The sequence below is a fragment of the Pan paniscus genome, chromosome 19 (genome assembly GCF_029289425.2).
Source record: "Pan paniscus chromosome 19, NHGRI_mPanPan1-v2.0_pri, whole genome shotgun sequence".
In the NCBI taxonomy this organism is placed as follows: Eukaryota; Metazoa; Chordata; class Mammalia; order Primates; family Hominidae; genus Pan; species Pan paniscus.
The window spans coordinates 71,950,716-71,977,896 of record NC_073268.2 but is presented as its reverse complement, the minus strand read 5'-3'; the positions used below and the strand labels follow the sequence as shown (position 1 = coordinate 71,977,896).

The window sequence follows — 27,181 nt, the reverse complement described above, 5'->3', positions numbered from 1 at the left end:
CTGATTCCCAGCTAAAGTTTTCCATCTTTTTATTTAATATTTTGGACATATGAATCCCAGTTTTTTAAAAGTTTATGTCTTATAAATTTAGTATCTGGATCTCCTACCAGTCTGGCACTCTTGTCTGCTTTTATTCTTGTTTTATTTTTGCTTTTTAATAACTAGACCTCATATCCTTGCATGCCTGGTAAATTTTTATTGAAGGCATTGTGTCAAAAAAGAAGTGTAGCAATAATTTGAGTTTCTGGATAACATTTTCTTCCTCCAGAGAGGACTCAGTTTTGTTTCTCTCAGGCAGTTATACTAGAGGCAGGTCTCAATACAATTCTGACTCCATCTCTTTTAGAGCTAGTCTTTATAAAGAGTGATCTATTTCCAGTTTTTCTGTAGTTGTAGACAACCTTCCAGGTATCCCAGTGTGAGTCAGGACTAACATGAGGCAAGTGAGCCACCTAGGGCACATGATTTAATGAGTAAGTGCCTCCTAAAATTTTGTGCCATACATGCCTCATTTGCCTCGTACCAGTATTAACCCTGGTACCAACAGAAATCCTGTGGTATTTACCAGACATTTATCTTTGGCAGGTTCTAAATTCCACATTTTCCTTCATAGCCCCATGAGAATGTATGAGCTCTGCTTTCTCTTGGCTTTTTTGCCTTCACTTATAAATTCACAAAAATCTCAAGAGGAAATACAAAGCCTTAACACTAGGTTCATATCTCTGCACCTCTCCTTTTAGCCCCTCAAGTTATCGCTTTCTTTGTAAATCTCCCAAACTTTAAAGCACATTTTTAAAAATTGAATCTAGCTTTTCCAGTTATTCTCTGCAGGATAGCTGCTCAGATGCTAGCTAGTTATCATAGTCAGGAATGGAAATCCCATTTGTTTTTCTGTGTGATAATGAAAGGTAGAGGGTCAAATTTTACGTTTTTCTCAAATTGGAAATATTCTTTCTGGAAATGTGAAGTCATCTGCATAGATCTTCCTTTTCTACTATCCATTATTTGAATGCTGGTGTTCCACTGGACTTCTCTTTCAGTAATATTATCCTTGAACTATGAGACATGTTGCCTATATTCAGATAAATCCCAGGTTTAAATCTTCATTTCAGAGCATTCTCTGGGATTCAAACTCATGCTACAAACATTTTGTGACATTTTTACACTCATTATGTGTAAAAATCATACAGAAATCATCTTTTTTTCCTCTTTACCACTGTTGATTTACTTTTCCCCATCTTAATTAATTATGGTTGCTTTTCTCAAGATCTGTCTTAAACTACAAGCTTCAGAAAGTCATCCTCTACTCTATTATAAACTGCACGTAATTCATCAAGTCATATGTGCACAGGAGATCATAATCATATATAAACCTACACCTATCATCTCCCATACATTGAAGTTGTCCTAATTAAAGACTAATGATATCTCATCTAGACCTTCCCAATGTCCTGCTAACCCAGGGATGGCAAATGCTTAGCTATGTCTGCTGACGCTTTCCCTGCTTTCCTTCTTACACTCATGGTAGGCATCATTTCTTTAGATTGAAGCCTTTCCCAATGAGTCCAGATGAAGTTTTAAAATCGTTCTCAAAACAGTACTCCAAAGAGACACTACCAGACATAAACAAATTTACACCAACTTGTCATCTCCTCTCTTTCATCTCCACCAGATGGTAAATAGTATAGACTGTGCTACCAGAGATATATCCCTATGAGAAATCCAACCATGTAATGTCCATGTTTAAAAATTTATGAGAGTCTCTTCTTGCTTACAAAATAAACTAATAGCTCACTAGTTGAGTGTATTATGCCTTTCACAATCCAGTTCTAAGAGAAATTTTCAGATTTATTTATTATTACTGACACAGTACTCTAATCTCTGATGGCAACATATTTATCCCATTCCTGCAATCCAAAGGTCTTTCATGCTGCCTTAATTCGTACTATTACTTCTCCCAAAAATTCCCATCCTCATTCACTTTCTGTTTAACTCCTACTTACACTTATCCTTTCCTAAACGCCTCTGTGCAGAATTAGTTGATCCTTTATCTCTATCACCAGAACACTTTTTTGAACCTTTAATAGAGCATATATTTCATTAACATGTTTTAAAGTTTTCACACATATGTATAGGGATCATCCCAGGTAATAACCGTGACTTTATTCAATGCAAAATGCCTAATGGATGCTCAATTAATATTTACTGACAGAATAAACAAAGTGGGCAACCAGTCTTTCTCTTTGGGAATAGTAATATTTCTATTATGATTGTTTATTTCCCTTTAGTCACTAATTCAACAAGTACATTTTTTAATATCTACTATGTGTTAGTCAATGAGCAACATCTATGAGTGAAATCTGCAATTTCTTGCAAGGCATCACGCCGCATTTAAAGCAACAGGAATCAAGTGAGAACCTCTTTAAGTAGCTTTTATGCAAACATTTCAATCTGTCACGCTCCCTTCCATGGGTGAAGAAACTGTAAATGAAGTATTTGGCTCTCAGAGAGTTACGGCACAATTCTTGGCTCACCTTGATAAATATTGATCTTGTATAAATTACCCAGGAAAGGCAGATGATGGTTCTCTGGGCAACACATGCAACCCCCACTCCCCTTTATGCAAAGACATAAATCATTTATGAATAGAGCCCCACATGCTCTATGAATAAGTCCCTTGGATTCCAAGATGACTGATACTCAAGTATTTTTCTCGTTTGAGTGCAGACCTAAATTTAAGCAAGCAGTCAGACTACGTGAAGTTACAATGCCCTTTTGTTCACTGTAAGGTGAGAGATGCATAATAGGCTTTCAAGGGTAAACATCACATGTTTCAAAATAAACACCATTAAATGCGACTGCACATTTATGCCTTTAATAAAACTGATGGCAGGGGGATAGCTCTTTAGAAACATCTCATGTCATGTTCATTCAATTTTAAGTTTTAGGCACTGGTGAAAAGAGGAGGGTTAGTGTGTGTATGTGTGTGGAATTGGGGAGAATTCATTTTCTTTGACTACAGTTGAATCAAGCCTTTGGTTTCATCTGGAAAGTTGTGAATAGCACAATAAGGGGTCTGTGTGTGGTGAGGAGTCATTAAAATAAAGAACCAAAGGGCAGCAAACATTGGTTTTCTGGGATTCTTGTGGTAAGATTAATAATGAGAGTGTTTAACCTCTGGGGACTTCATCACTGAAGGGACAAGAAGGAGAATAAAAAGACAAACTGACAAATAGCTTGTGGTCTCTTGGCGGGAGCTGGAATTTGTCGTTAGAGCTCACACAAAGGGTCAAAATGTGGAAACTTCTTGGGAAAAATAAAAGAATGTGACTTATGCTTTTAGGTGCCTTTATTTATGTGACTTGTTCCACCTTGAATGTTTTTGCCCTCTAATTTCAAGTTTTTCACATTCTGTGCAATTCTGTCAGCTTCTTTTATAATTTAAATTGCATATAACCCATAACTTAAGAAATCCTATTTTAGGAATTGATGGACGGAAAATCTTTAATGAGGACTCAGAGATGTATATACAAGGAGAATTCTTATAGAATTATTTATAAGGGAGAAAATAAAAAAAAAAACACCCAAATGCCCATAACAAGAGACGGGTTAAGCAAATTTTAGAACATTCTTACAAAGGAATGAAATGTAGCAGCTAAAAATCAGGAGGTAAATATAAATATACTCCATAGAAGGTTGTCCAAGTTATACTGACTTAAAAAAAAAAGAAGAAGACTATTGGACATTTAGAGTATGATTTCATTTAAATAACATAAAACCACCATATCATGTATATAGAAAGGCTTTATGATGGTTATGTCTTGGGAATGTAATTAGAGCAAGAGGGGAATGAGCTTTCACTTCTTACATTAAATATGGCTGTATTGGTTTAACTTATTATGATGCAAAAAAGGAGGCTGGTTTTGTTCTGGCAATTGAAAATATTTTTTAAAACAAGTTACTGTCTTTCAGATCTAAGCTTAAATGTCATCTAGGAGTAACTCATTTCTGCAATGCAGCCAACTTTTGTACCAATTTTGCAACAGTCGTTGCATATTGTTGCAATATTATGGAGAGAACACTTAACTTCTACTGTGAAGGCTGGCATTCAAATTCAATTCCGCTACTTTCTAGCTGTAGAATAACTTGATGATTGATATAACTTCTAAGGCTACATTTTTCTTTCTGCAAAATGGTAGAAACAATGCTATCTCCACAGGATCCTTGGGAGTTGTAAAATGAGAGGCATCAATATATTGGCTATTTGTGTGCTTATCTTGTGCATTCCATAGTATTTTAATTTCTTTAATGAGAGCAGCGACTACCGCCTTTATTAATTTATTCAATAGAGACAAGTTAAGCAACTATCGTGTTTCAGGTACTGTGTGCTAAGCTCTAGGACTACAATAATGAACAAGAATGATGGCATCCATTAAATGAAGAAATCATGTAAATAATCAGACAATCACCAAACAGTTTAGTAAGAGTTGTAGTAGGAGAATCAGAAAACTCTCTCTGTAGGAAGTGGTTTTCAATTGAGCCTCAGATGATGAATCAGGTTTATCAGGCAAAAAAGGTAGAGAAGATTTGAAGAGTGTGTTAAGTGGAGGGAAACGGGGTGAGTGAGAGTGCAGAGAATTCGGAACATTAAGTATGTTCAGCATTGTTGAAATTTAAAGGGTTAGGAAACAGGGGTGAAAATGTGAGGTCCTGCACCTCCCTAACATGCCCCCTCATCCTCCCCAAGTGTTTCTGACTGTCCAGAATAATCAGATGAGGCTCACAAATATGGAAGGTTAGAATCAAATAACTTCCAGCAACTCAAACTCAGCATATGCTGAAGGATAAAAGGGTCTAAGACTCAGAGGCCAGCATCTTCTTAATATTAATCTAGACACCCACCAGACTCCAGGATATGTGAATCTACTCAGCCTTTTTCAGAGAGTTAGGACACAGGACAGAAGAGATGTTCTAAAATAGGTGATCTGCAAAATGGAGGGGATGGCAGGGTGAGGTTGAAGGGCATGGGGAGATCCGTTTTTGTTTGGACCGGAGTATATGTTGGGGAACTATGATTTGTTGGGGAACTCATCCATACCCTTGGTGCAAAGCCATTGAGAAAATCAGAGCAAAGAGTCAGAGAGGGAATGTATGAGCATCCATCTCTATTGCTTAAAAATTAAGAACCTCCAGATCCATACATAAAGCTCTGACATTAAGACAAATACTTGAAATGAAAAAGGTATACTGCATGTGAGTGAATAACATAATAGAAAGGCTAAGAATCATAAAATTTCACTGCTTACTTACATAGGCTTTTGAAGTCACCTGGTGACCTATTTTATTTCCTGGAGGAAGAAACTGAGGCCCAGGGATAATTAACTCTAATCACTCACCTCTCCAGGTATCCACGAATTATCTCTAAGAAGTACCTGCTGACTGCTTCTAGTCCCATACACTAGGGATAGAAAGCTTAAAAAGTTCTTTTTTCTGGCCGCACAGTTCTTACTATCTAATGGTAAGTTATGCGAGATATTTTATTTTATTTTATTTTATTTTTTTTTTTTCTGTGGAGAATTTATTTTGTATCAAAAGATGTAGTGTGAATCCTTCTTACTTTTAATATTTCAGTAGCTACATTCCCTCCTTTTCAAACTTTGAGAAAGTGTTTAGAAATATGAGTATGTGTGTTTTTTTTTCTTTTTTTTATTTATTATTATTATACTTTAAGTTTTAGGGTACATGTGCACAATGTGCAGGTTAGTTACATACGTATACATGTGCCATGCTGGTGTGCTGCACCCACTAACTCGTCATCTAGCATTAGGTATATCTCCCAATGCTATCCCTCCCCCCTCCCCCCACCCCACAACAGTCCCCAGAGTGTGATGTTCCCCTTCCTGTGTCCGTGTGTTCTCATTGCTCAATTCCCACCTATGAGTGAGAATATGTGGTGTTTGGTTTTTTGTTCTTGCGATAGTTTACTGAGAATGATGATTTCCAATTTCATCCATGTCCCTACAAAGGACATGAACTCATCATTTTTTATGGCTGCATAGTATTCCATGGTGTATATGTGCCACATTTTCCTAATCCAGTCTATCATTGTTGGATATTTGGGTTGGTTCCAAGTCTTTGCTATTGTGAATACTGCCACAATAAACATACGTGTGCATGTGTCTTTATAGCAGCATGATTTATAGTCCTTTGGGTATATACCCAATAATGGGATGGCTGGGTCAAATGGTATTTCTAGTTCTAGATCTCTGAGGAATCGCCACACTGACTTCCACAGTGGTTGAACTAGTTTACAATCCCACCAACAGTGTAAAAGTGTTCCTATTTCTCCACATCCTCTCCAGCACCTGTTGTTTCCTGACTTTTTAATGATTGCCATTCTAACTGGTGTGAGATGGTATCTCATTGTGGTTTTGATTTGCATTTCTCTGATGGCCAGTGATGGTGAGCATTTTTTCATGTGTTTTTTGGCTGCACAAATGTCTTCTTTTGAGAAGTGTCTGTTCATGTCCTTCGCCCACTTTTTGATGGGGTTGTTTTTTTCTTGTAAATGTGTTGGAGTTCATTGTAGATTCTGGATATTAGCCCTTTGCCAGATGAGTAGGTTGCGAAAATTTTCTCCCATTTTGTAGGTTGCCTGTTCACTCTGATGGTAGTTTCTTCTGCTGTGCAGAAGCTCTTTAGTTTAATTAGATCCCATTTGTCAATTTTGGCTTTTGTTGCCATTGCTTTTGGTGTTTTAGACATGAAGTCCTTGCCCATGCCTATGTCCTGAATGGTAATGCCTAGGTTTTCTTCTAGGGTTTTTATGGTTTTAGGTCTAACGTTTAAGTCTTTAATCCATCTTGAATTGATTTTTGTATAAGGTGTAAGGAAGGGATCCAGTTACAGCTTTCTACATATGGCTAGCCAGTTTTCCCAGCACCATTTATTAAATAGGGAATCCTTTCCCCATTGCTTGTTTTTCTCAGGTTTGTCAAAGATCAGATAGTTGTAGATACGCAGTGTTATTTCTGAGGGCTCTGTTCTGTTCCATTGATCTATATCTCTGTTTTGGTACCAGTACCATGCTGTTTTGGTTACTGTAGCCTTGTAGTATAGTTTGAAGTCAGGTAGCGTGATGCCTCCAGCTTTGTTCTTTTGGCTTAGGATTGACTTGGTGATGCGGGCTCTTTTTTGGTTCCATATGAACTTTAAAGTAGTTTTTTCCAATTCTGTGAAGAAAGTCATTGGTAGCTTGATGAGGATGGCATTGAATCTGTAAATTACCTTGGGCAGTATGGTCATTTTCACGATATTGATTCTTCCTACCCATGAGCATGGAATGTTCTTCCATTTGTTTGCATCCTCTTTTATTTCCTTGAGCAGTGGTTTGTAGTTCTCCTTGAAGAGGTCCTTCACATCCCTTGTAAGTTGGATTCCTAGGTATTTTATTCTCTTTGAAGCAATTGTGAATGGGAGTTCACTCATGATTTGACTCTCTGTTTGTCTGTTGTTGGTGTATAAGAATGCTTGTGATTTTTGTACATTGATTTTGTATCCTGAGACTTTGCTGAAGTTGCTTATCAGCTTAAGGAGATTTGGGGCTGAGACAATGGGGTTTTCTAGATATACAATCATGTCGTCTGCAAACAGGGACAATTTGACTTCTGCTTTTCCTAATTGAATACCCTTTATTTCCTTCTCCTGCCTAATTGCCCTGACCAGAACTTCCAACACTATGTTGAATAGGAGTGGTGAGAGAGGGCATCCCTGTCTTGTGCCAGTTTTCAAAGGGAATGCTTCCAGTTTTTGCCCACTCAGTATGATATTGGCTGTGGGTTTGTCACAGATAGCTCTTATTATTTTGAGATACGTGCCATCAATACCTAATTTATTGAGAGTTTTTAGCATGAAGGGTTGTTGAATTTTGTCAAAGGCCTTTTCTGCATCTGTTGAGATAATCATGTGGTTTTTGTCTTTGGTTCTGTTTATATGCTGGATTACATTTATTGATTTGCATATATTGAACCAGGCTTGCATCCCAGGGATGAAGCCCACTTGATCATGGTGGATAAGCTTTTTGATGTGCTGCTGGATTCGGTTTGCCAGTATTTTATTGAGGATTTTTGCATCAATGTTCATCAAGGATATTGGTCTAAAATTCTCTTTTTTGGTTGTGTCTCTGCCCGGTTTTGGTATCAGGATGATGCTGGCCTCATAAAATGAGTTAGGGAGGATTCCCTCTTTTTCTACTGATTGGAATAGTTTCAGAAGGAATGGTACCAGTTCCTCCTTGTACCTCTGGTAGAATTCGGCTGTGAATCCATCTGGTCCTTATGTGAGATATTTTAAGACATAACACGGTGCAGTGAGAATGTTTTGAGTAAGACCTGAAGGAAGGGATTTAGGAAGCCTTCACAGGAGGATAGAGCATTGAACTTGTTCTCAAAGAATGCACAGGATTTTCGCAAAAATAGAAGAAAGGAGATAACATTGCAGACACAGCAATTAGGACACAGACAACATAAACCTACTAAATCAAGACAGGAATTGGCAATAAAGCGTTTACAACTTAACAGCAATTACTGATCACTTAGTCAGGATATTAATGGTACTTTCCTAACATTAATCCCGTACCTGAACAAAAAGGAAACTTGAAGGTTATGGATGAATTCATATCTTCTGATACCATATTTGCTAAACAAAACTATCCAATAACACATTAAGGATCTGAGTTTCTGAGAATTTTATTTTTCAAAGAGGAAAGAGAAAAGCATAAATGGGTACTCACCAGTTAATTCTGATTCGTAAGAAAGGAAATAATGGTGATGTGTGAGGTAGATGGATAAAGTCATGGAAGTGGGGAAGGGTGCATTTTAAATATGCCAAGTGATTGCATACATGATTTTACTTAATTTTCACAACAAAGTGTGAATATAATTACTCCATTTTAGGAATAAGAAAAATCGAGGCTCAAATACATTAAATGACTTATCCAGAGGCAGGAAGCCAGTAGGTGCCAGGCTCAAAATTTGAGTCCTAGCTCATCTCCAATGTCTGTATTCTTTCTACTATGTCACAATTTCTTCCAGGAATCCTAGGAGAAAAAGGTGAGGGTATCCTGAAGTTCATAAAAAGCAAGTAAAACAATCCAAAGAGTTTAAAAGAAAGACATGTACCATTGCATAGCTGAGGACTATAAAAGAAATATAGCTCATGAGGGACAGGCAAATTTCCCCCGAACATTTTAGCATGAAAAATTTCAGATATACAAAAAAGTTGACAGAATTGTACAGTGAACACCTGGATACTCCATCACCTTAATTCAGTAATGAACATTTTGCTATATTTGCTTTATCCAGATTGGCAATTTTTTTCAGTAAAATTCTGACTACATAATCACTAGCAATCATAAGTATAATAAGTCTATACATAATTATAAATACGTAAATACTGGATCATAACTTCCATGAGGTCAAAGATGATGTTTATTTATCTCTGTATAGCCAATGCCCAACTTGGTTCATGGCACAGAGTTAGCCCTTGATAAATCTTTGTTGAGTAAATAAATAACATAAGCCCCACAAGTAAATATGGGGTTTGGCTAAAGAAGCCAATAATATGGTCTCTAATCAGTTAGTAACATAGGAGAAGGTGTTCCATAGAAGGAAGGAACCACAATTCACCAGAGATCAATATATCAGAGGCTTGTCAGTTTGTTAAAGACAAGAATAAACTGAAACTTGCCTTGCTGCATATTCTGACACACGCTACAAAAGGATGTGGAGAGGTTAAAGCTAGCATGGTACAAATCATTAAGAACTAGTGAGAAGTCCTTCATTTTGGTTGGTAATCAATTACACAAGTACAGAATAAGGAACCTGTTGCTTGGCAGAGTTTAGATATATAGAATTCGGAAGAGAGGTAGAAAGGAAATTGGTTATTACAATCCAGTAGTATAAATATGTGGTTTTAAAAAGATAAACCAGACTTAGACAGCATTGATAGAAAAATAGAGACAGAGTACAAGCAGTAACAGTCCCATTGTACTCTGAGTGTCCCTCTCAACTCTGAGGGCCATATTATATGACAGTGCTGTTGAATAAATGCTATGTGCCGAGAAGAATAGAGAAGGGAATTTTAGGGGATAAGGGGTCAGAAAATTATTGTACATTATGATCATTAAAGGAACTGAGGATGTTTAGACTGAGGAGGAAACAACAATGGAGAATGTGATAATTATCTTTAAATATTTGACGTGCTGACTGGTTGAAAAGACAGTGGAGATTATGGCTTCAAGATGGTAGATAAGATGACCTATAAAAACATACACATATGGATATAAAACAGAAATATATTCACAGCCGGGTGTGGTGGCTCATGCCTGTAATCCCAGCACTTTGAGAGGCTGAGGCCAGTGGATTGCTTGAGGTCAGGAACTCGAGGCCAGCCTGGAAAACATGGTGAAACCCAGTATTTACTAAAAATACAAAAATTCACCGGGTATGGTGGCGTGTGCCTGTAATCCCAGCTACTCAGGAGGCTGAGGCAGGGATAATTGCTTGAACCCAGGAGGTGAAGGTTGCAGTGAGCTGATTTCATGCCACCGCACTCCAGCCTGGGTGACAGAGCAAGACTCCATCTCAAAAAATATATATATATATATTCATATTTTATATACTTAAAAAATATAAAATATGACCACACACAAACGCATGTATAAATACATTCATAAGAATTAAAACACAAGGATTGGAACATAAGAGTTGTTACATTTTGTGGTCCAGAAACAAGCAGAAAACGCATGAGATAAAATTGCAGAAAAAGCTATAGCTTAGGACATTGGTGGAAAGTGCAGCTCTTAAAGATGAGAAAAACAATGAAGACGATCGATGTTCGGAGGTAGTCTACCTCTGGGGTCTCTGATGAGAGCAGTAAGGTAGCCAGGTTAACTAACCAGTCTACCACACACACACACACACACACATGCTCACACATGCATATGCACAAGCACACACATACACACATATGCCAGAAACAGATGAATCTGCCTTGAGATGTATTTTCTCATGAATGTGGGAGCTTGAGACAGAAAGATGGGGTAATTCCTAGGTACAGGTGATGCAGGATCCTATCCCTGGAAGCATGGCTGATGGTACCAGGAGCCCCATTGCTCTCATTGGAAACGGTGGAGAGGGAGCCACAGTGATAGCTCTCAGATCTGCTCTCAAATAAGCAGAAAGTTAAACTTGCAATCTTAACTGCACAAGATGACCACAAAATGAAGACACACTAAACATCCAAGAAAAGCCTATTGCACAAAAGAGGCAATAAACTTGATAAATAGAACTTACATCCAAAGAGATAGAGTTAACAGAACAATTTTAACTGGATTTGAGAAAAAGAATAGACACTTTCTATATTATTTCTGACAGTAAATCTGAGGTCAATAGTTGGAACCAACCCAAATGTCCAACAATGATAGAATGGATTAAGAAAATGTGGCACATATACACCATGGAATACTATGCAGCCATAAAAAATGATGAGTTCATATCCTTTGTAGGGACATGGATGAAGCTGGAAACCATCATTCTCAGTAAACTATCGCAAGAACAAAAAACCAAACATCACATATTCCCACTCATAGGTGGGAATTGAACAATGAGATCACATGGACACAGGAAGGGGAATATCACACTCTGGGGACTGTTGTGGGGTGGGGGGAGGGGGGAGGGATAGCATTGGGAGATATACCTAATGCTAGATGACGAGTTAGTGGGTGCAGCGCACCAGCATGGCACGTGTATACATATGTAACTAACCTGCACAATGTGCACATGTACCCTAAATCTTAAAGTATAGTTAAAAAAAAAAAAAGAAAGAAAGAACTAACAATGTTCCAAAGAAAAACCATTAAAAAAAAAAAAAAGGATCAAACAGGACAATTGTCTGTGGATGACAAAAGTCTTAGGACAGCCACAGTTAAAGACACAATTGACAAGTAAATTTGGTTATGCCAGTGGCACATAATGATAATAATTATTACTGATAATATATTGACAGAATTACAATTTTGGAAACTATATTAATAACACATTTATATGAATATAACCCAAATAAAATTAAGCACTATTTTATAAAAAAAAAAAAAAAGAAAGTAACAGATAGGCAGATGTCAGCATAGCATAAACTGAGAGCTTTTCTTTTTTTTTTAATTATACTTTAAGTTCTAGGGTACATGTGCACAACGTGCAAGTTTGTTACATATGTATACATGTGCCATGTTGGTGTGCTGCACCCATTAACTCATCATTTACATTAGGTATCTTTTCAAATAATTATGTTCATTCAACAATGGACTTCAACAGAGTATACACAAGCTCTACTCTTGACTCTATCACACATGGCTATTTTATTCTATTTTATTTTTGAGACAGAGTCTTGCTCTGTCGCCTAGGCTGGAGTGCAGTGGTGATCTTGGCTCACTGCAACCTCCACTACCTTCCGGGTTCAAGTTATTCTTGTGCCTCAGCCTCTCGAGTAGCTGGGATTACAGGTCTGTGCCACCATGCCTGGCTAATTTTTGTATTTTTTGGTAGAGAAGGGGTTTTGCCATGTTGGCCAGGCTGGTCTTGAACTCTTGGCCTCAAGTGATCTGCCTGCCTCGGCCCCCCAAAGTGTTGGGATTACAGGCATGAGCCACCGTGCCCAGCCCACATATGGCATTTTAATCAAACACTCAGTGAAAGATACAGAAAGGTGCATTATCAAAGAGCAGCTGAGCTAAATTTAAAACAAAACAGCTGAACCAATATACTAAAATTAATTAGCCTATATACAACAGAACCAGGAACAAATAACCTATAAATATGGAGCCTGGTACAAAGTAGCCCTATAATCAATATTTGTCAAATAAACTGAAGCATCATCAGGGCAAATGCATGTCCATCTTGTTCACCAGCAAAAGGACAGATATTTTGTTCACTGAATTTTCATTCTAATAGGGAAGATAGCTAACAAATAAATCTGTGATATAAATGTAGGTAGTGATAATTGCTATGAAGAAAAACAAAACTGGGTAAGGTGTGAGAGAATAATGTGTGATCATTTTGTTTGGTTTAGTTTGTTTTAGAGAGAGACGACTTTGGAGAGGAAAACATTTGAGCAAGATCTAAATAAATGAGGCATTGCTTCAGTTATCTATCACTACATAGATCTTACTGGCTTAAAACAGTATTATCTTGCAGTTCCAGTGTGTCTTGGCTTAGCTAAGTCCTCTGGCTTAGCCTGTCTCACAGGGCAGCAATCAAGAGGTCTTCTGAAGCTGCAGTCACTGCCAAGCTCTATTGAGAAGGATCTTCTTCTAATCTCACTCAGGAGGTTGTTGGAAGGATTTAGTTCCTCCCAAACTGCTGAACTGAGGGTCTCAGCTCCTAGTTGGCTCTTGGCCAGAGGCCTTGTCACATTGACCTTCCATAGGACACTCATAATTAGCAACTTGCTTCATGAGAGAAAGCAAGTGAGACAATCCAGACAGAGAAAGTGAGCAAGAATGGACGAAGGCAGAGTATTTTACAATTTAATCTTGGATGTGACATCCCATCACTCTTGCTCTACTCTATTCTTTAGAGGCAAGTCCCCAGGTCCACTCCACATACAGAGGAGGGCATTACACAAAGAAGTGAATATACAGATGTGGGGATTATTGGGAGCTGTGTCAGAAAGCTGCATACCATAGGCAGTGTGCTATATACAGATGTGGGGAAGAGCATTCCAGATGTTGGGGACAGTAAATGCAAAGACCACTGTATGTTTGAGGAACAGATAAAAGACTAGAGAGGAATAAGTCAAGGAGGAAGTGGAGCTTGAAGAGCAGGCATGGGCCAGATCCTAAGTAATATGGAATTTTTTAGGACTCAGTAGTTTGGATTTGATTATAAGTATAAAGAAAAGACGTTGGATGCATTACAGCAGAAGAGGTTAAACCTTTCTTTTATGAAATCATAGTGATGGTAAATGGTATATTGGATTTACTTTTTATTTGTCTTATTTTTAATGACCTTTCTATGGGGAAGCTGACAATTACATGTCAGCTGCTCTCTGTATTATGAAAAATATTTTATTTTACTGGTTCTTAATACCCCAACTCTGACAAGCTAGTGATCTATAAGGAGATTATTTGAAATCAGATTGTTTAGAATTTGACTTCCCCAATGTTGTTTAGGGAAGAATAATTCATTGATATTATTATTATTATGGTTGTTATTATTATTACACTGCAGTTGGTTGAGCTTGTGCCATGTCAACCTTATGCAAAAGCCAGGGACAACAAAAAGTTGGGATGGGAAGAAATATGGTGGACGCAATCCTGACTGTGTATGTGGAGCCATTGGGGGAAGGTCTCCTACAGCCACAGATATTTAGGGAGTAGAAAGGAGGCCGTCTACTTCCTGCTGGAGAACAAACACTTAGATTGCCAATTCCTTCTCCCTAGTTATCTGGGTCAGTTAATCCCAGCTCACAGCTGCCAGCTGAGCTCTTCCCTGGCCAAGCTGCTCTGCTTTGAAATTCTCCCCCAGGCCACCTCGCCCAATGATGTCAGACGGGGTGAGTGGCCCGCCAGCCCTCCCCTCTCACAAGATGATGTGCAAGGGGAAACGCATGCTGTCTTTGCTCAGGAAACATCTGGTTGATCCGCTAGTCCTCAAGCGGGTCACTGGCTGTTTTATAAGTTAGTGGAACAGAATAGGATGGGAAGACATGGAGCTTCAGCGATTACTCAACCTCGCCATCAAGTTACAAACTAAAATGAGAGGTGAGGAAACGGCCTCCCTGGCAGGCGCTCTCCAGGGACTCGGCACCGTCGCTGAAGTCACATTTCCTAGCTTGTAATGGAAAACGAATGCTGTTTACAACAGCTTAAAGTAGCCGAAATGGGAACATGAGCCAAACTGTGTAGTGAAGGGCGAACTCCTACTTGGAAGCTTTCAGCAGTCCAGTAATTATTCAATACCAGGCCTAAAATATAGGCTCCCCATGAAGAATATCATTCACTCTCCCTTGGAAAATGAACCACCACATTCACTGGTAAGCAGAATCCATGACCACTTAAAAGCAAATCCAGCCCCTCATAAGCTGTTTGACATAAAACAAAAGTTGTTGTATGCCCTGCATGGAGTTCTAAGTGCTGTTTTTGTCCTGATTGGTTTCCATTGACTTTTTCTCAGTTTATGAACCACTAGAGAGGAATTGGATAAGATAGATAAGAGAAAATGAATCCGGCGTGCTGTCCTTCCACCCACAGTCCCCTCCCCATATCTGTCCATGGGGGATACAGGTTTTCTTCTTTCAGGATTCTGGCCTGCAAATGAAAAGATCTTCTCTTCTAGCCCTGTTTTGCCTCCAGCCTCTCTCCCTTCCCTAAGTTACATCAGTAATATCATTCTGTTGAGTAGACTTTTACGGGGCTAGTATGAGCTCTCCAACGGTGTTAAATCAGAATGAAAGATCAAACAAATTAATAAAGAACAAAACCCTGGAAAACAAAGCAATTCTAGCTTTAAAAAAAAGAACTAAAAATTTGTCCTCAGTGTTCCCTCTTTGGTAAAAATTAGGTGGAACGCAAGATTGAGAATACATTTTTTTTTGGACCTATCTTTCAGGCATTATTGGTCAAATTGAGATCATGGGACTTTGAGCTTGTTGCCCCACCATTGATTCATTTATTCCTTCAGCAGATACTTCAGAATATTTTTGTGCTCTATCTATTGAGTATATAATTTGGGAATGAGACAAAGTTCTGTACCCTTTTGGAGCTGAAATAAATGAAAAGAAAATAAATACATTTAATAGAAAGTATTACATGCTGTGCAGACAAGGTAAGGAATAGGGATTGACTTCAACTTCAAAATCTCTCAGAGGAGGGGACATTTAAACAACGACTTGCATGACTTAAAGATTTCAGGCTTGTGTGGATCAGGGAGCAGGGCACTCTGGGCAGAGAGGACAACTGGTACAATGACTGATGCAAAAACAAGCTTGGCACATTGATGGAACAGAAGGAAGATTAAAAGTGTTGGAATGTGAGGGGGAATGTGGAAGCATGCGATCTAGGATCAAAGAAGCCTAGCTTTGAGTTCCCAGTCTACCACCTAACTAGCCAAGTTACCTTAAGCACATTATTTAGCCTCTCTGAGCCTATATTCATCATTAGTAAGTTGGAGATAGTATTTCCTATCTCACCAAAGACTAAGCTGTAATTAAAGCATCCAGTCTAGTGCCTCGCACACAATAAGAGCTTCAAAATGTTAAATCTTTTTCCTTATCTGAGAACACTGGGCTTTCACCAAGTATAATGTTTAATCTTATGTGTCAACTTGACTAGGCTATGGGCTGTCCAGATATTTGGTAAAACATTATTCTGAGTGTGACTGTAGGGGTGTTTGAGGATAAGATTAATGTTTGAATTGAGTAGCTGATGGCTCTCCCCAATATAGGAGGTTCTCATCCAATCAGCTGAAAGCCTGAATTGAACAAAAAGGCTGACCCTCTTCTGAGGAAGGGGCAATGCCTCCTGCCTGACTGCTTTGAGCTGAGATACTGGTGTTTCTGGCCTTCAGACTTGAACTGAAACATAATTTATTTGACTTTCCAGCTTGCCAGCTTTTGGACTGGAACTATATCATGAGGTCTCCTGGGTCTCCAGCTTGCCAACTGAAGGTTCTGGGACTTCTCGGCCTCCATAATTGGATGAGCCAATTCCATAATTCCACACATACATGTACACACACACACACACACAATCAGGTGCTGTTTAACAACAGAATACATACTGAGAAATGTGTCAGGTGATTTGGTCATTGTGCAAACATCATAGTGTATACTTACACAAACCTAGATGGTATAGCCTACTACAAAAATAGGCTATATGGAGTAACCTGTTTTCCTAGGCTACAAACCTGTACAACATGTTTTAATTGCCTACAGTATTCAGTACTCAATGGTATGTATTAGTGTAGCTTAAAAAGGTGCATTAAAAATATAGGATTATAATCTTATGGCACCACTGCCATACATATTGTTGGGGTTTTTAGTTTATTTTGTTTATTTGTTTTTAGTTAGTGGTATGAATTGGAATGCAGTCTGTTGTTGACTGAAACATCATGATGTGGTGCATGACAAGGTGTATATCCTGATGGTTTTGTTTCTCTGGAGAACCTGGACTAATACAGTGTCTATCAAAGGTGATTAATAGAAGTAGCTCCAATCTGAAGGTGCTGGATTTCATTTATTCAGCACCATCATAGATTAAGTTTTTTCTAAATCCAAGGAATATCTTAGAGGGAATAGATTTATAGTAAGCCTTCAATTTTGACAGAAATTTCACAAAAGTTGGGGAAGATTTCCTCCACAGACAAAAAGAGTAGCCTGAGGCAAAGCATGGGGCAGGAGAACAGGAGGCAGATAGAGATGTACAATTGGGAGTAACAGCTAATAACAGGCAACATTTATTGACCACATTAAATGAAACTGGAACAAGTCAGAAATTTGCAGATCACTTATTGTTTGGCACAGGCCAGGAGATCCAAAGTCTATAGATGAGGAGGATTTGAGCTGGTTCCTGATCTCCTGGTCCAAAGGGACACTCTTTTTGAGCTATTCATGAGTTGGTATAGGCAAAGCTGCTATTTTTTTTTTTACATGCTGTGGCTTAAATAAGAAAGAAGTCTATTTCTCTCTCTTGTAACAGTCCAAGGGAGGTAGAGTTATTTTGTCATCCTTAATCCTAGGCTTTCATCCTTGATTCCAGGGCATTTGTTCCAGTTCTCATCATTTCCCAGACGTGGTGAAGGAGGCAAGAACAAGCTGAGTTCATACTTTTTCCTTTTAAGATCCTGAGCTGGAAGTGGCACATATTATTTATGCTCATATGATATTGGCCAGAATTACATACCATGGCCACACTTTACTGCAAGGGTGGCTGGGTGGCTGTGCACTCAACTAAAATGCACTGACCTTGCAATCATAAGATACAATAACACAACAACTAAGCAGTATGCTATATGAGTGACTCCAAGTTTTCTACATGTCATGCCAGGTCCATTGCTAAGCAGTGGACTACATGAATGTGGGGCGGATTCTTCCATTCAGGAATTATAGCAGTCTGCAGAGGACATGGAATATGTGCACAAGTGTTTATAATAATCAGAAAGGATGCGACCACCATCGGATGGAAGGAAAATGTAATACTTTAAGAGCTTGTAGCAAACTGCTCATTGTCCTACAGGATCTGTTGTCTACTAATTCTAAAGTCACTGCATCCCACCTTTATGTACTCCACTGCCTGGCAGCGGGCCTGGCATATCACACAGGAAACTTAGAAAGTTTACATAGTGTACTTACATAGTGTACTGTTTAATTGTTGTTCCATTATTATATCTTATGAAATGCAGCATCTATTATGTGTATCCAAAGAGACACACATGGACATACACATATATAAATAGATGAGCAATGTAAATAATTTTTCTGAAGTCCTCCCATTTTGTTGGTTCTAAACTCTGCAACCTAAACAAACAATATGTTATGCTTCTGTCTTCTCAAGCAAAAAAAAAAAAAAAAAAGTTCTTCCTTGCAGTTAAGGATGAATATAAAAAAAAGGAACTTGGGGAAAGTGGACCTGCTTACATTTTTTTGCCTTTCATTTTTTCTCTCCCACTTCTGGCCCCTTAAATGGCTCTGCTCTGATGGCCTGCATGATGCAGATGTGTGGGAGGGTATGCTGCGCCCCAACATGGGCCAATAGAGACAGAGGGGATGTGCATGGGTGGTCCCCTCCCTACAGCCTTTTGTTTTTCAGTTAAACTTCAGAAGCTGATGTTCCACTTTGGAAACTTGATTTAAGTATGGGCTACTCTGCATGCTGCCTGACAATGGAGAGGATTCAAAGTAATAGGGCTTAAAGCACCTTGAGTAGCCCCACACAATGCTACTGGAGAGGCTGTCAGAGATGCTGGGGAATCATGGAGAAAAATGAATGGTGTTAAGAATAATACATATTTTTAGGTCACTCCTCAATCTCAAATCTTTCAAAGCTTATTGGGACTCTTGGGATAAAGTCCCAAATCCTTGCCATTGCTCTCAGGACCCTACATGGCTTGTCTACTTCTCCAGCCACATACAAGATGCCTCTCCTTCATGTCAGCGCTCCAGCCACACTGGCCTTCTGTCATTCTTCACATGTGACTGACTCTCCTGCTGAGTCCTTCCTCCTTAGAGGTTTTGTGCAAATGGTTCTTCTGTCATGAACAGCTTTCTTCTGCAACCTTCATCCAGCCACAATTCCAACACGTTCTCCTCTGCTCCTCAAACTTGGTTACTGCCCTTTTTTTGACAGCACCTTTTATTTTCCTTTTCTGAGCACTTATCATCCTTCAGCAGCTTGTTCACTGAGTTTTCATTAGACCATAAGCACCTTAAGGGCAGGCACCATATCTTTCTCATTCATCCCGCAAATGCCATGCCTATCCCAATGCTGATGGACTCCAGCCTCTTGAGAAATATCTGTTAAAGAACTAAATGTCTCGATGCATTTAAAGATAATTCTCTGAGCTGACTGGGTGGTGCCACTAGAAATGTGAGAACTGAATGGGGCTCTTCCTGCCTCATCTCTTGCAAGTCCAGCTAGGAAGTGGGAGGTTGGAAGGGCAGGCATTATAGATGGGGATTCTGGGTGAGGAATCTCAGCCAGGGAGTCAGGCCAGGACTCTTGCTGTGAAATAGGAACATTTTCAAGGGAAGTGACCCTCTGCTGGAACTCCTCGGTTCCAAGGTGGTCATTAACTTTGAATTGTTATGCAGTGTGAATAACTTGCCTGTGGAAAAAATTTACCACCAACAGTAGTGCTACTTTTGCCATTAAATTTCAACTGGAATCCTGACTAATCTCAGCCGGACTCAATTCAAACTGTGCCATTTCTCTAACATTATAATATAACCCATAGCCACACCAGCAAAGCCACCCCTTAACAGAGAGAGGACCTTGGTACTTCAAGGAAGGACCAATGGGAACCTGGGAAATCTAGAAACCGCCCCCGCCCACCCCGCACCCCACAAAACACTGACTTGGGGAATAATTTGGCTTGAATCCATGGGGATTGAGCCTCTATAGCTGAATGGATTTAGTCTTCCAGGTTCATGCCATTTGGTCAATCTTCTCTAAATCATTCATTCACTCATTTAGTCACCATTCGAGTGCCTACTATATACTACCCCAAGGACCAGTAATCAAAGTGATATAACTGCTTCTATCCACAAATGCTGGTTGTCTACTTGGAAACACAGATATGGGAAAAATAAGTAAAACAAAGTGCTAGAGGAATGACAATATAACTTACAAATTCCAAGTGATACATCCAGCTGCTGCAGAAAAACATACCCTGAGAACTCAGGTGCAAGTCCCTCTAAGTAAAGGCCTAAACTACCAGTTCTATTTTTTTTTTTTTTTTGACTTTGGCACTTACTATAGCTCAAGAGTTTTCAGTTTCCTACATAACCTCAGCTCGTGAGGACTGTCCACTACTCTAAATTAGCAAGTAAAAATGCTAAAAAGTCTTAACTCCATTAATTACAGCAAACACTGTAACCTTTTAAAATAAGTACCTTACCTAGAAACTCAGCATTCTTAGTATTTTCAGAGTTCTTAGCAAATTATTTAATGTTATTTAAAGAAATGGTTTACAGGACACCATTTCATGCCAATTCTCTTTCAGTGACTATAATCTCAGTGCTTTTATTTCAAATAATCTATTCATAAGATTTCAACTTGACTTCTATTAACAGGAAGTATTCAGATTTAGTTTATCTAGAATAGATTTCAGCTACATTACTGATAATGATATTTTAATGATAATTTTATGAGGCATTCACTTACTTGTATAATTCTATCCAGATGACCACAATGAGCAGGGCATAGATAAGCATATGTTTTAGAGGGGCTCTAAGTTATGGAATAGTGCAGGTCCTACTAGAAAGAAACATTGTCTTTTTTGTTTTGCTTGCATGAGCCTAGGAAGATGCAAACCTACCTATTGCTGTTAGCGACAATGCTACCAGGAAATGCAGACCAATACTAAACGATCTGAATTCTAATCTCAGTTTGAGCACCTGTATTGATCCCTACATGAAGATACCTACACCTGATCTTGCATATAAGTAAGCCCAAAATTATGTTTTATGTTCAAGTCTACAAATTAGGCTGAATATCACTTGCAAATAAAGGAGATCTAACTGATGCACACTCACAAAAGGAAGAAGGTAGGAAGGAAGTGGTACACAGGACAAGTAAAAACCACTCTATATTTATTCATTATAGAACACACTTTTCTTCCCAGAAAGAAAACAAACAGTCTGATGTATCCCACGTTAATAAATCCCATTCTGTGGCTTTACATCCTGAATTTCTGTTATTAATCAAGGTTCAGTATCATTATACACAGTGATTAAAATTTTTCCCTGAGATCATCAAGGCTGTGCCTTTGACATAGAAATACCTTACCCTACCAAAATTCAGGAGAAACCATAGAAAACTAAAAGTCTTTTTGGTGGTAGAAAAGGCAGACAACTTAGGCAGAATTCCTGAGAAAAAGGTGCAGAGTCATTAAGCCACCAGTTAAATTTTACCTAGCTGTGAACTGTTATCCCTTCTACATTTCTAAATATTCTGGGAGGAAAATTCATCTTATTGCATAGAAAGATACTTTTTCACAAGGCTATGCACAAAGCATCTTTGCTTTTGCTAGCTGCCACAGCCATCTTAACGCCTCAGTTTCCAGTAAAATGCAAAGCTTGAGAGGTACAGGCAGCCTTTCCCCAGTGACATATGGAAAAGAGAAATCATCCATTTCCTCATGGATGATGAGGAAAATGTGGTTGTCATATTATGTGTCCGGTCAGGCCTCTGATGCTTCTCCAAATGGTCTGGCATCATAACAGCTACTGATCCTCGACAAGTAGGAACGAGGAAAGACTTACTGGATTATCACCTCAAATCCCAGCCTAATCAGCTCCACAAAGCATAAGGCAAATGGACATTGGCACGTCATCCAGTTTGGGTGCACTGAAAGTCAGCTCTGAACGAAATGCCACTTCCAGCAGCCCCTCCCAAGTTGGAAGAAATCACAAGCTGCAAAAGAGCCAGCCCGCCCAAATAGTCATTCTTAAATTTTGTTGTGTCCCTCCGCCCACCCATCCCCGTAAAATTGCACAATGGAATGATCGTGTTCCCTACTGAAGACTTCCCCTCCTAATAGTAAGCAAGCAAAGGTTTCCCTAGTCTGCCCCATATTGAACTGTAGAAGAAGGCAGCCCAGCCCAGGATGGGGGGAGTGAGAAAGGAAGCAGACGAGTGAGCTGGATGTCAGGCGAACATGCTTAGAAAGGATGTGGTAGAGTGTGTAGGCCTCTGAAGACAGAAACAGCAGGGGAAGGCTGAACAGTGGTGGGTGCTCTTCCAGAGACACTTCCAGGTGGCACTTCCAGAGACATTGGGTGGTTGCACTTCCAGAGACATCAACCCATGGATGCAATGTTCCCAGTTCTCTTTCTTAGGTTTTCTTGAGGTAGTTCTGACAGGCTCTTGCCATGTCTTTCAAGAAGTTAGGAACTCCATCCTGCAAAGGAAATGAGACTGTCATTTCTATGTCTTCACAGTGGTCACTCTTGATTCTTTGGGATGTGGCAGAAGGTAAACAATGTTGGCTTTAGGACGAACAAAAATGAATAGGCTCCCCAACTGGATTTCAACAGAATGTTGTTGCAGATGATGACAAAAAGTAGGACTGAGGACAAAAGTAAGACCAGTCAACAGGAACTTCTGTTGCAAAAAGGCCTTATATGTTAGCTTTTTCTAGGAAAAAGTGAAGATGTTTCTGAAACAGTGTTTCTGGAAAAAAGAAAACACAAGAAATGGGCTTGGGCTGGATTGTTACATTCTTCCAAAGAAAAGAAAGCACTTGCTTTACTGAATTAGAAAATGGTAAGGATTGGGGATCAAGAAGCAGGATATATTATTATTTAGTTAATGTTGAGCACTGGGCAAGACTTTTCCTAAATATTGTCTTATTTACTCCCCCTCTATGCAGTAGAAGACATCTATCTTCATTTTTAAAAAGGAAGAAATGCATGGCTCCCTTAAATAAAACAAGACAGTCAGTAGCAGAGCCAGGATTTGAAATTGCGTCTGTTTGACTCCAAAGTTGATGTGCTTTTTCACTCTTCCAAGGAATCTGTTGAGCTCTCTAGTAGTAGATCTTGTGCAAAGCAGGCTGATGGTCCCCATAATGCCAGGCTCCTGGGCAGTCTCTAGTGATACAAACTACCACTGCAGTTCCCTCCCTTATAGAGAAAAAGAAAAAAAAAGGGCAACAACAACAAAAGTGGAAGCTTTCCTCAGGCTTGGACACATCTGGTTGTCTCCAAGCCAGGTCAGTCTGTCTTATTCCCCAGTAAGCAGAGGAATATAGGCTCCAAAGGCACTATTGTTCCTACTAGGAGCAGACTATTGTCCAGAGGTTCCAGAGAGTGATTCTGGCGGGGTCCTGGGGCACAAGCAGGGAGAGGCTGGCATTCCAAGCTGACAATTATTTGTCTCTTGTCCCAGCCTCCGTCTTGGATGTTGGCAATCCCAGCCCTAACCAGAGTCACTCAACCAAACTTTTCATAAAAGAGCCTCATTACGCCTGAGACAATGTGTCTCTTCAGCCTGACAGCCCCGCGGGCTAAGTCAACATTTGTCAAACACACTCCCCCGTCCCTCCCCCCTGCCCCACCTCCTGGGATCTCACCTTGGCGGCCCAGTTAATGAGCCAGGACGGAATTTGGCCACCCGGGTTATCGAAGTAATACATGAAAACTAGAGAGGGAAAGAAAGGACAATTCAGAAAAAGGAAAAATACCAGAAAAATATAGCAACAAAACTGTGCAAACTTTATATCTTCATATTCAAGCTCAGAAACTGCAGAGGGAGGTAGCATATAATTCAGATGGACTTCTCTCCATTGACTGCCCTTACGGCATACTTAAATATAGGCACTTTTGAAAACAGCCATAGACACATTTTGCTGCTATTTATTAAATACCTGGCAAGTGCTGGACACTTGAATATAGCCTCTCATTCAATTATTCCAGCAATCGTAAGGAGATGGTAAAATTAATCCCATTTTATAACTGATGAAACAGATACTCATAAAAAGTAGGTGACATATTCAAGGTGACCATCTAACTATAGCTCAGATTTTTGCCTAGGACACAAGGCCACACTCATTCTGGTAGAGCAGGTGGCCTCGCACCCCACTCTCTGTCTGCAGCTTTCCTCCCTGGGGGCTGAAACTCAAGCTGGGCAGGTCTTGAGTAGCTCTGAGTTGGTACTGAGCCAGAGCTGAGACCTCCAAGACAAACCTGCCAGCTTTCTTGCCTACCCTTAGGCCCAGCGTATGTATCCACAGGACCAGCTGGAAGTGACTTTCTAAACTCTCTGGCTTACTTATAATGGTCTGGTTTCATCTGGACAGTCCATGAGTCTGGAGAAAATAGACTGGGTCAGAGTTAAACATCAACCTCATACTCTACTCAAGTTTGTTGGGGTGGAATGAGGCTCTCTCTAGATGCTGATCCTGGTTTGCTCTGCAGCTGTGCCTGTCCTCTGACCTTCAGGGATATGCTTCATGTACTCGACATGTCCCCCCATCAGCCTGGCCCTCCCGTGGGGGACCCCTGGCTGGGTGCACTGACAGGCACCATGGGTTTTACCTTTGCTCCCCTTCTTGCCGTCACTCTCGATCGCCAGGCTCTGCTTGTATTGCTTCACCCGGATCACCCCAGACCTCTCGCCAAGCTGAGGCATGGAGGTGCTCCGGGCCAGGATCACATGGATCTTCCTCCCTTCAATGTCCAGGTCTCGCCGCTGCCGAAGGTAGACATACTGCATGGCCAGTCAAGGCAAGACACCAACGCCAGCATTGTAGACAGACAGAAGGAAAGCGCCACAAGCTGGAAGCAAAGGGAGGTGATTCTGTGCCTCCCACTTGGCATTTGCTCCTTTCTACCACTAGTTCACTGACGTGCCCTGTCTCCCTACCTGCACTGCAAGACTGTGCCTCACAACACCTAGTGTTCTCACCAAAGAGCATGTATTACTTACCTGTGAGTGATCCCTTCATGCTTTTAATTATGTGAGGAAACCACATTTCCTTTCTCCAAGAAGGCACTGGGAGATGACAGAGGAATGGTCACTTAACAGCTGTGTGGTCCTAGGTAAGCTACTCAGCCTTGCTGAGACTCAGATTCCCTATGTAGGAAAGGGAGTAACACTGCCTTGCAGACAGGCTTGGTGGGGGCATTAGAGAAAGACCTGGGCAGAGTAAGCACTCGACAGACAATGGTGTCATTCCTCTTTGTTCTGGCCTCACCCAATGCTCTAATTACTGACCTTTATGCATAGTAAATGGTCAAGCAATGTTACAGCTGATGACCATAGGAAGACATGGGACTACATGAATATTTCGTAGGCAGATGTCCTCTCTGGGCTAACACTAGTTCACCAAGAATAACAAAACCATTTCATGTCCATCAGCCTTGACAGAAGAACCCTTAAGTTTACGGCACTATTCTAGGGAGGATAATGAAAGTCTATGAAACAACAGGAATCACTGCTTATCGAGCCTTTATCATGTAACATCATGCACTTGACATACAGCTTAAATTTGGATCCTTACAAAGACCCTGTGAGTTTGGTATGAGTATCCCCATACTACAGATGACAAAAGTGAGGCTCAGAGAGGAAAAGAACCTTGCCAAAAATCCCACATCCCAGCTGAAGTGATGAAACCTGAATTTTTATCCCAGATCTGGCTCTAAAACCTACTTAGAATTTCATAGTTGGATGGAGCTCAGATATTTAGTTTGTTAGTTACACTTTCATAAAACAGAATTTTGGGTTTCCCACTCAAAGGAATCAAAAACCTAAAATAATCAAAAAAGTCACTACGCACAACACAATTACACTTACTATAACATGGCAGCCGTCTCAGCCTCCACCCACCTCAGTGTCTTTTTTTTGTTTTTTTTTTGAGACAGAGTCTCACCCAGACTGGAGTAGAGTGTCACGATCTCGGCTCACTGCAACCTCCACCTCCTGGGTTCAAGTGATCCTCCCACCTCAGCCTCCAGAGTAGCTGGGATTGCAGGCACCCACCACACCCAGCTAAATTTTTTTGTATTTTTAATAGAGACGGGGTTTCTCCATGTTGGCCAGGCTGATCTCAAACTCTGACATCAAGTGATCTGCCCACTTTGGACTCCCAAAGTGTTGGGATTACAGGCGTGAGCCACCCGCGTTCAGCCCCACCTCAGTGTCTTGACAGCGCCCCCTGTTGCCCCACCCTCACATTGGACAGTCTATTGCTCCATGCTCTTATGCACTAATGAGTAAAGTTCTTAAATGTTTCAGGAAAGAGATGTTGATTTGTCGCTGGGTTCCTTTCTCCTACAACTTTTACTTTTTCCTTTTAGCAAATATTGTTCCACTCTCTCCCCCAACTTTCTCAGCTCATGTGATAGATATCATCTGATACTCCACGGAGGAAGGATTATCTTGATATAGTGATTAAAATTTGGCAGAACACCTTTGAAGTGTTGGCAGTTCATCTAATTCAGCGGCTTCCAAACTTTTTTTTGACTCCAAGAGACCCTTTGCTAAAAGGATCTTACATGGAAATTGAACCTGTAAAACACTCCGCTGCTGGGATTGAAGAGCATGGTGAAGGAGTCAAAATCTTACCTAGAAGTCATCCTACTTCCATCCTACCCACCCCCAAAATTCCATCCTAGCCCCCCAGCTTAGTCCTAAGGGGGCTTCTGAAGACCTTACAGTGCCAGCCAAGCCTCCCTACATTTCATTCAACTGCTTCATTTCATAAACAAGGACATTGAGGGGAAGAAGCTTACAGTCAGTGTCCAGAGCCAACAATCAAGGAGGGATTGCTGTGGGGTCTACTGAGATGGGGGAGGCGGAGAGAGCTGGAAATGCAGAGGCCTGAGTTCCAGCACCTGCTCTGCCACTAACCACCTATGTGCCTCTGTCCTATCACCTCTCTGGGAGCCCTTTTTCCTTCTGTAGACT

At 40.1% G+C, this 27,181-nt stretch overlaps 1 protein-coding gene across 8 annotated transcripts in view; it reads right to left on the bottom strand.

Moving 5' to 3' along the window:
- PCTP (phosphatidylcholine transfer protein) overlaps positions 1-27,181 on the bottom strand; it is a 94,321-nt gene that overhangs the window by 46,678 nt on the left and 20,462 nt on the right. For 4 of the 8 annotated variants that reach the window (XR_004667257.3, XR_008954956.2, XM_055101101.2 and 1 more), the window contains exons 4-5: positions 24,811-24,982; positions 23,847-23,914 (exon numbers count right to left, since the gene is read on the bottom strand). Coding sequence is in view for 6 of the 8 variants with exons in the window: in XM_055101101.2 (XP_054957076.1) it covers positions 23,847-23,914; positions 24,811-24,982 (240 nt within the window). In the remaining 2 variants the exon portion in view is untranslated. Of the gene's footprint in view, positions 1-21,346; positions 23,398-23,846; positions 23,915-24,810; positions 24,983-27,181 lie in introns of those variants that run through there. The other 4 variants (XM_003817412.5, XM_057300225.2, XM_008970610.5 and 1 more) reach the window with 3 other exon arrangements.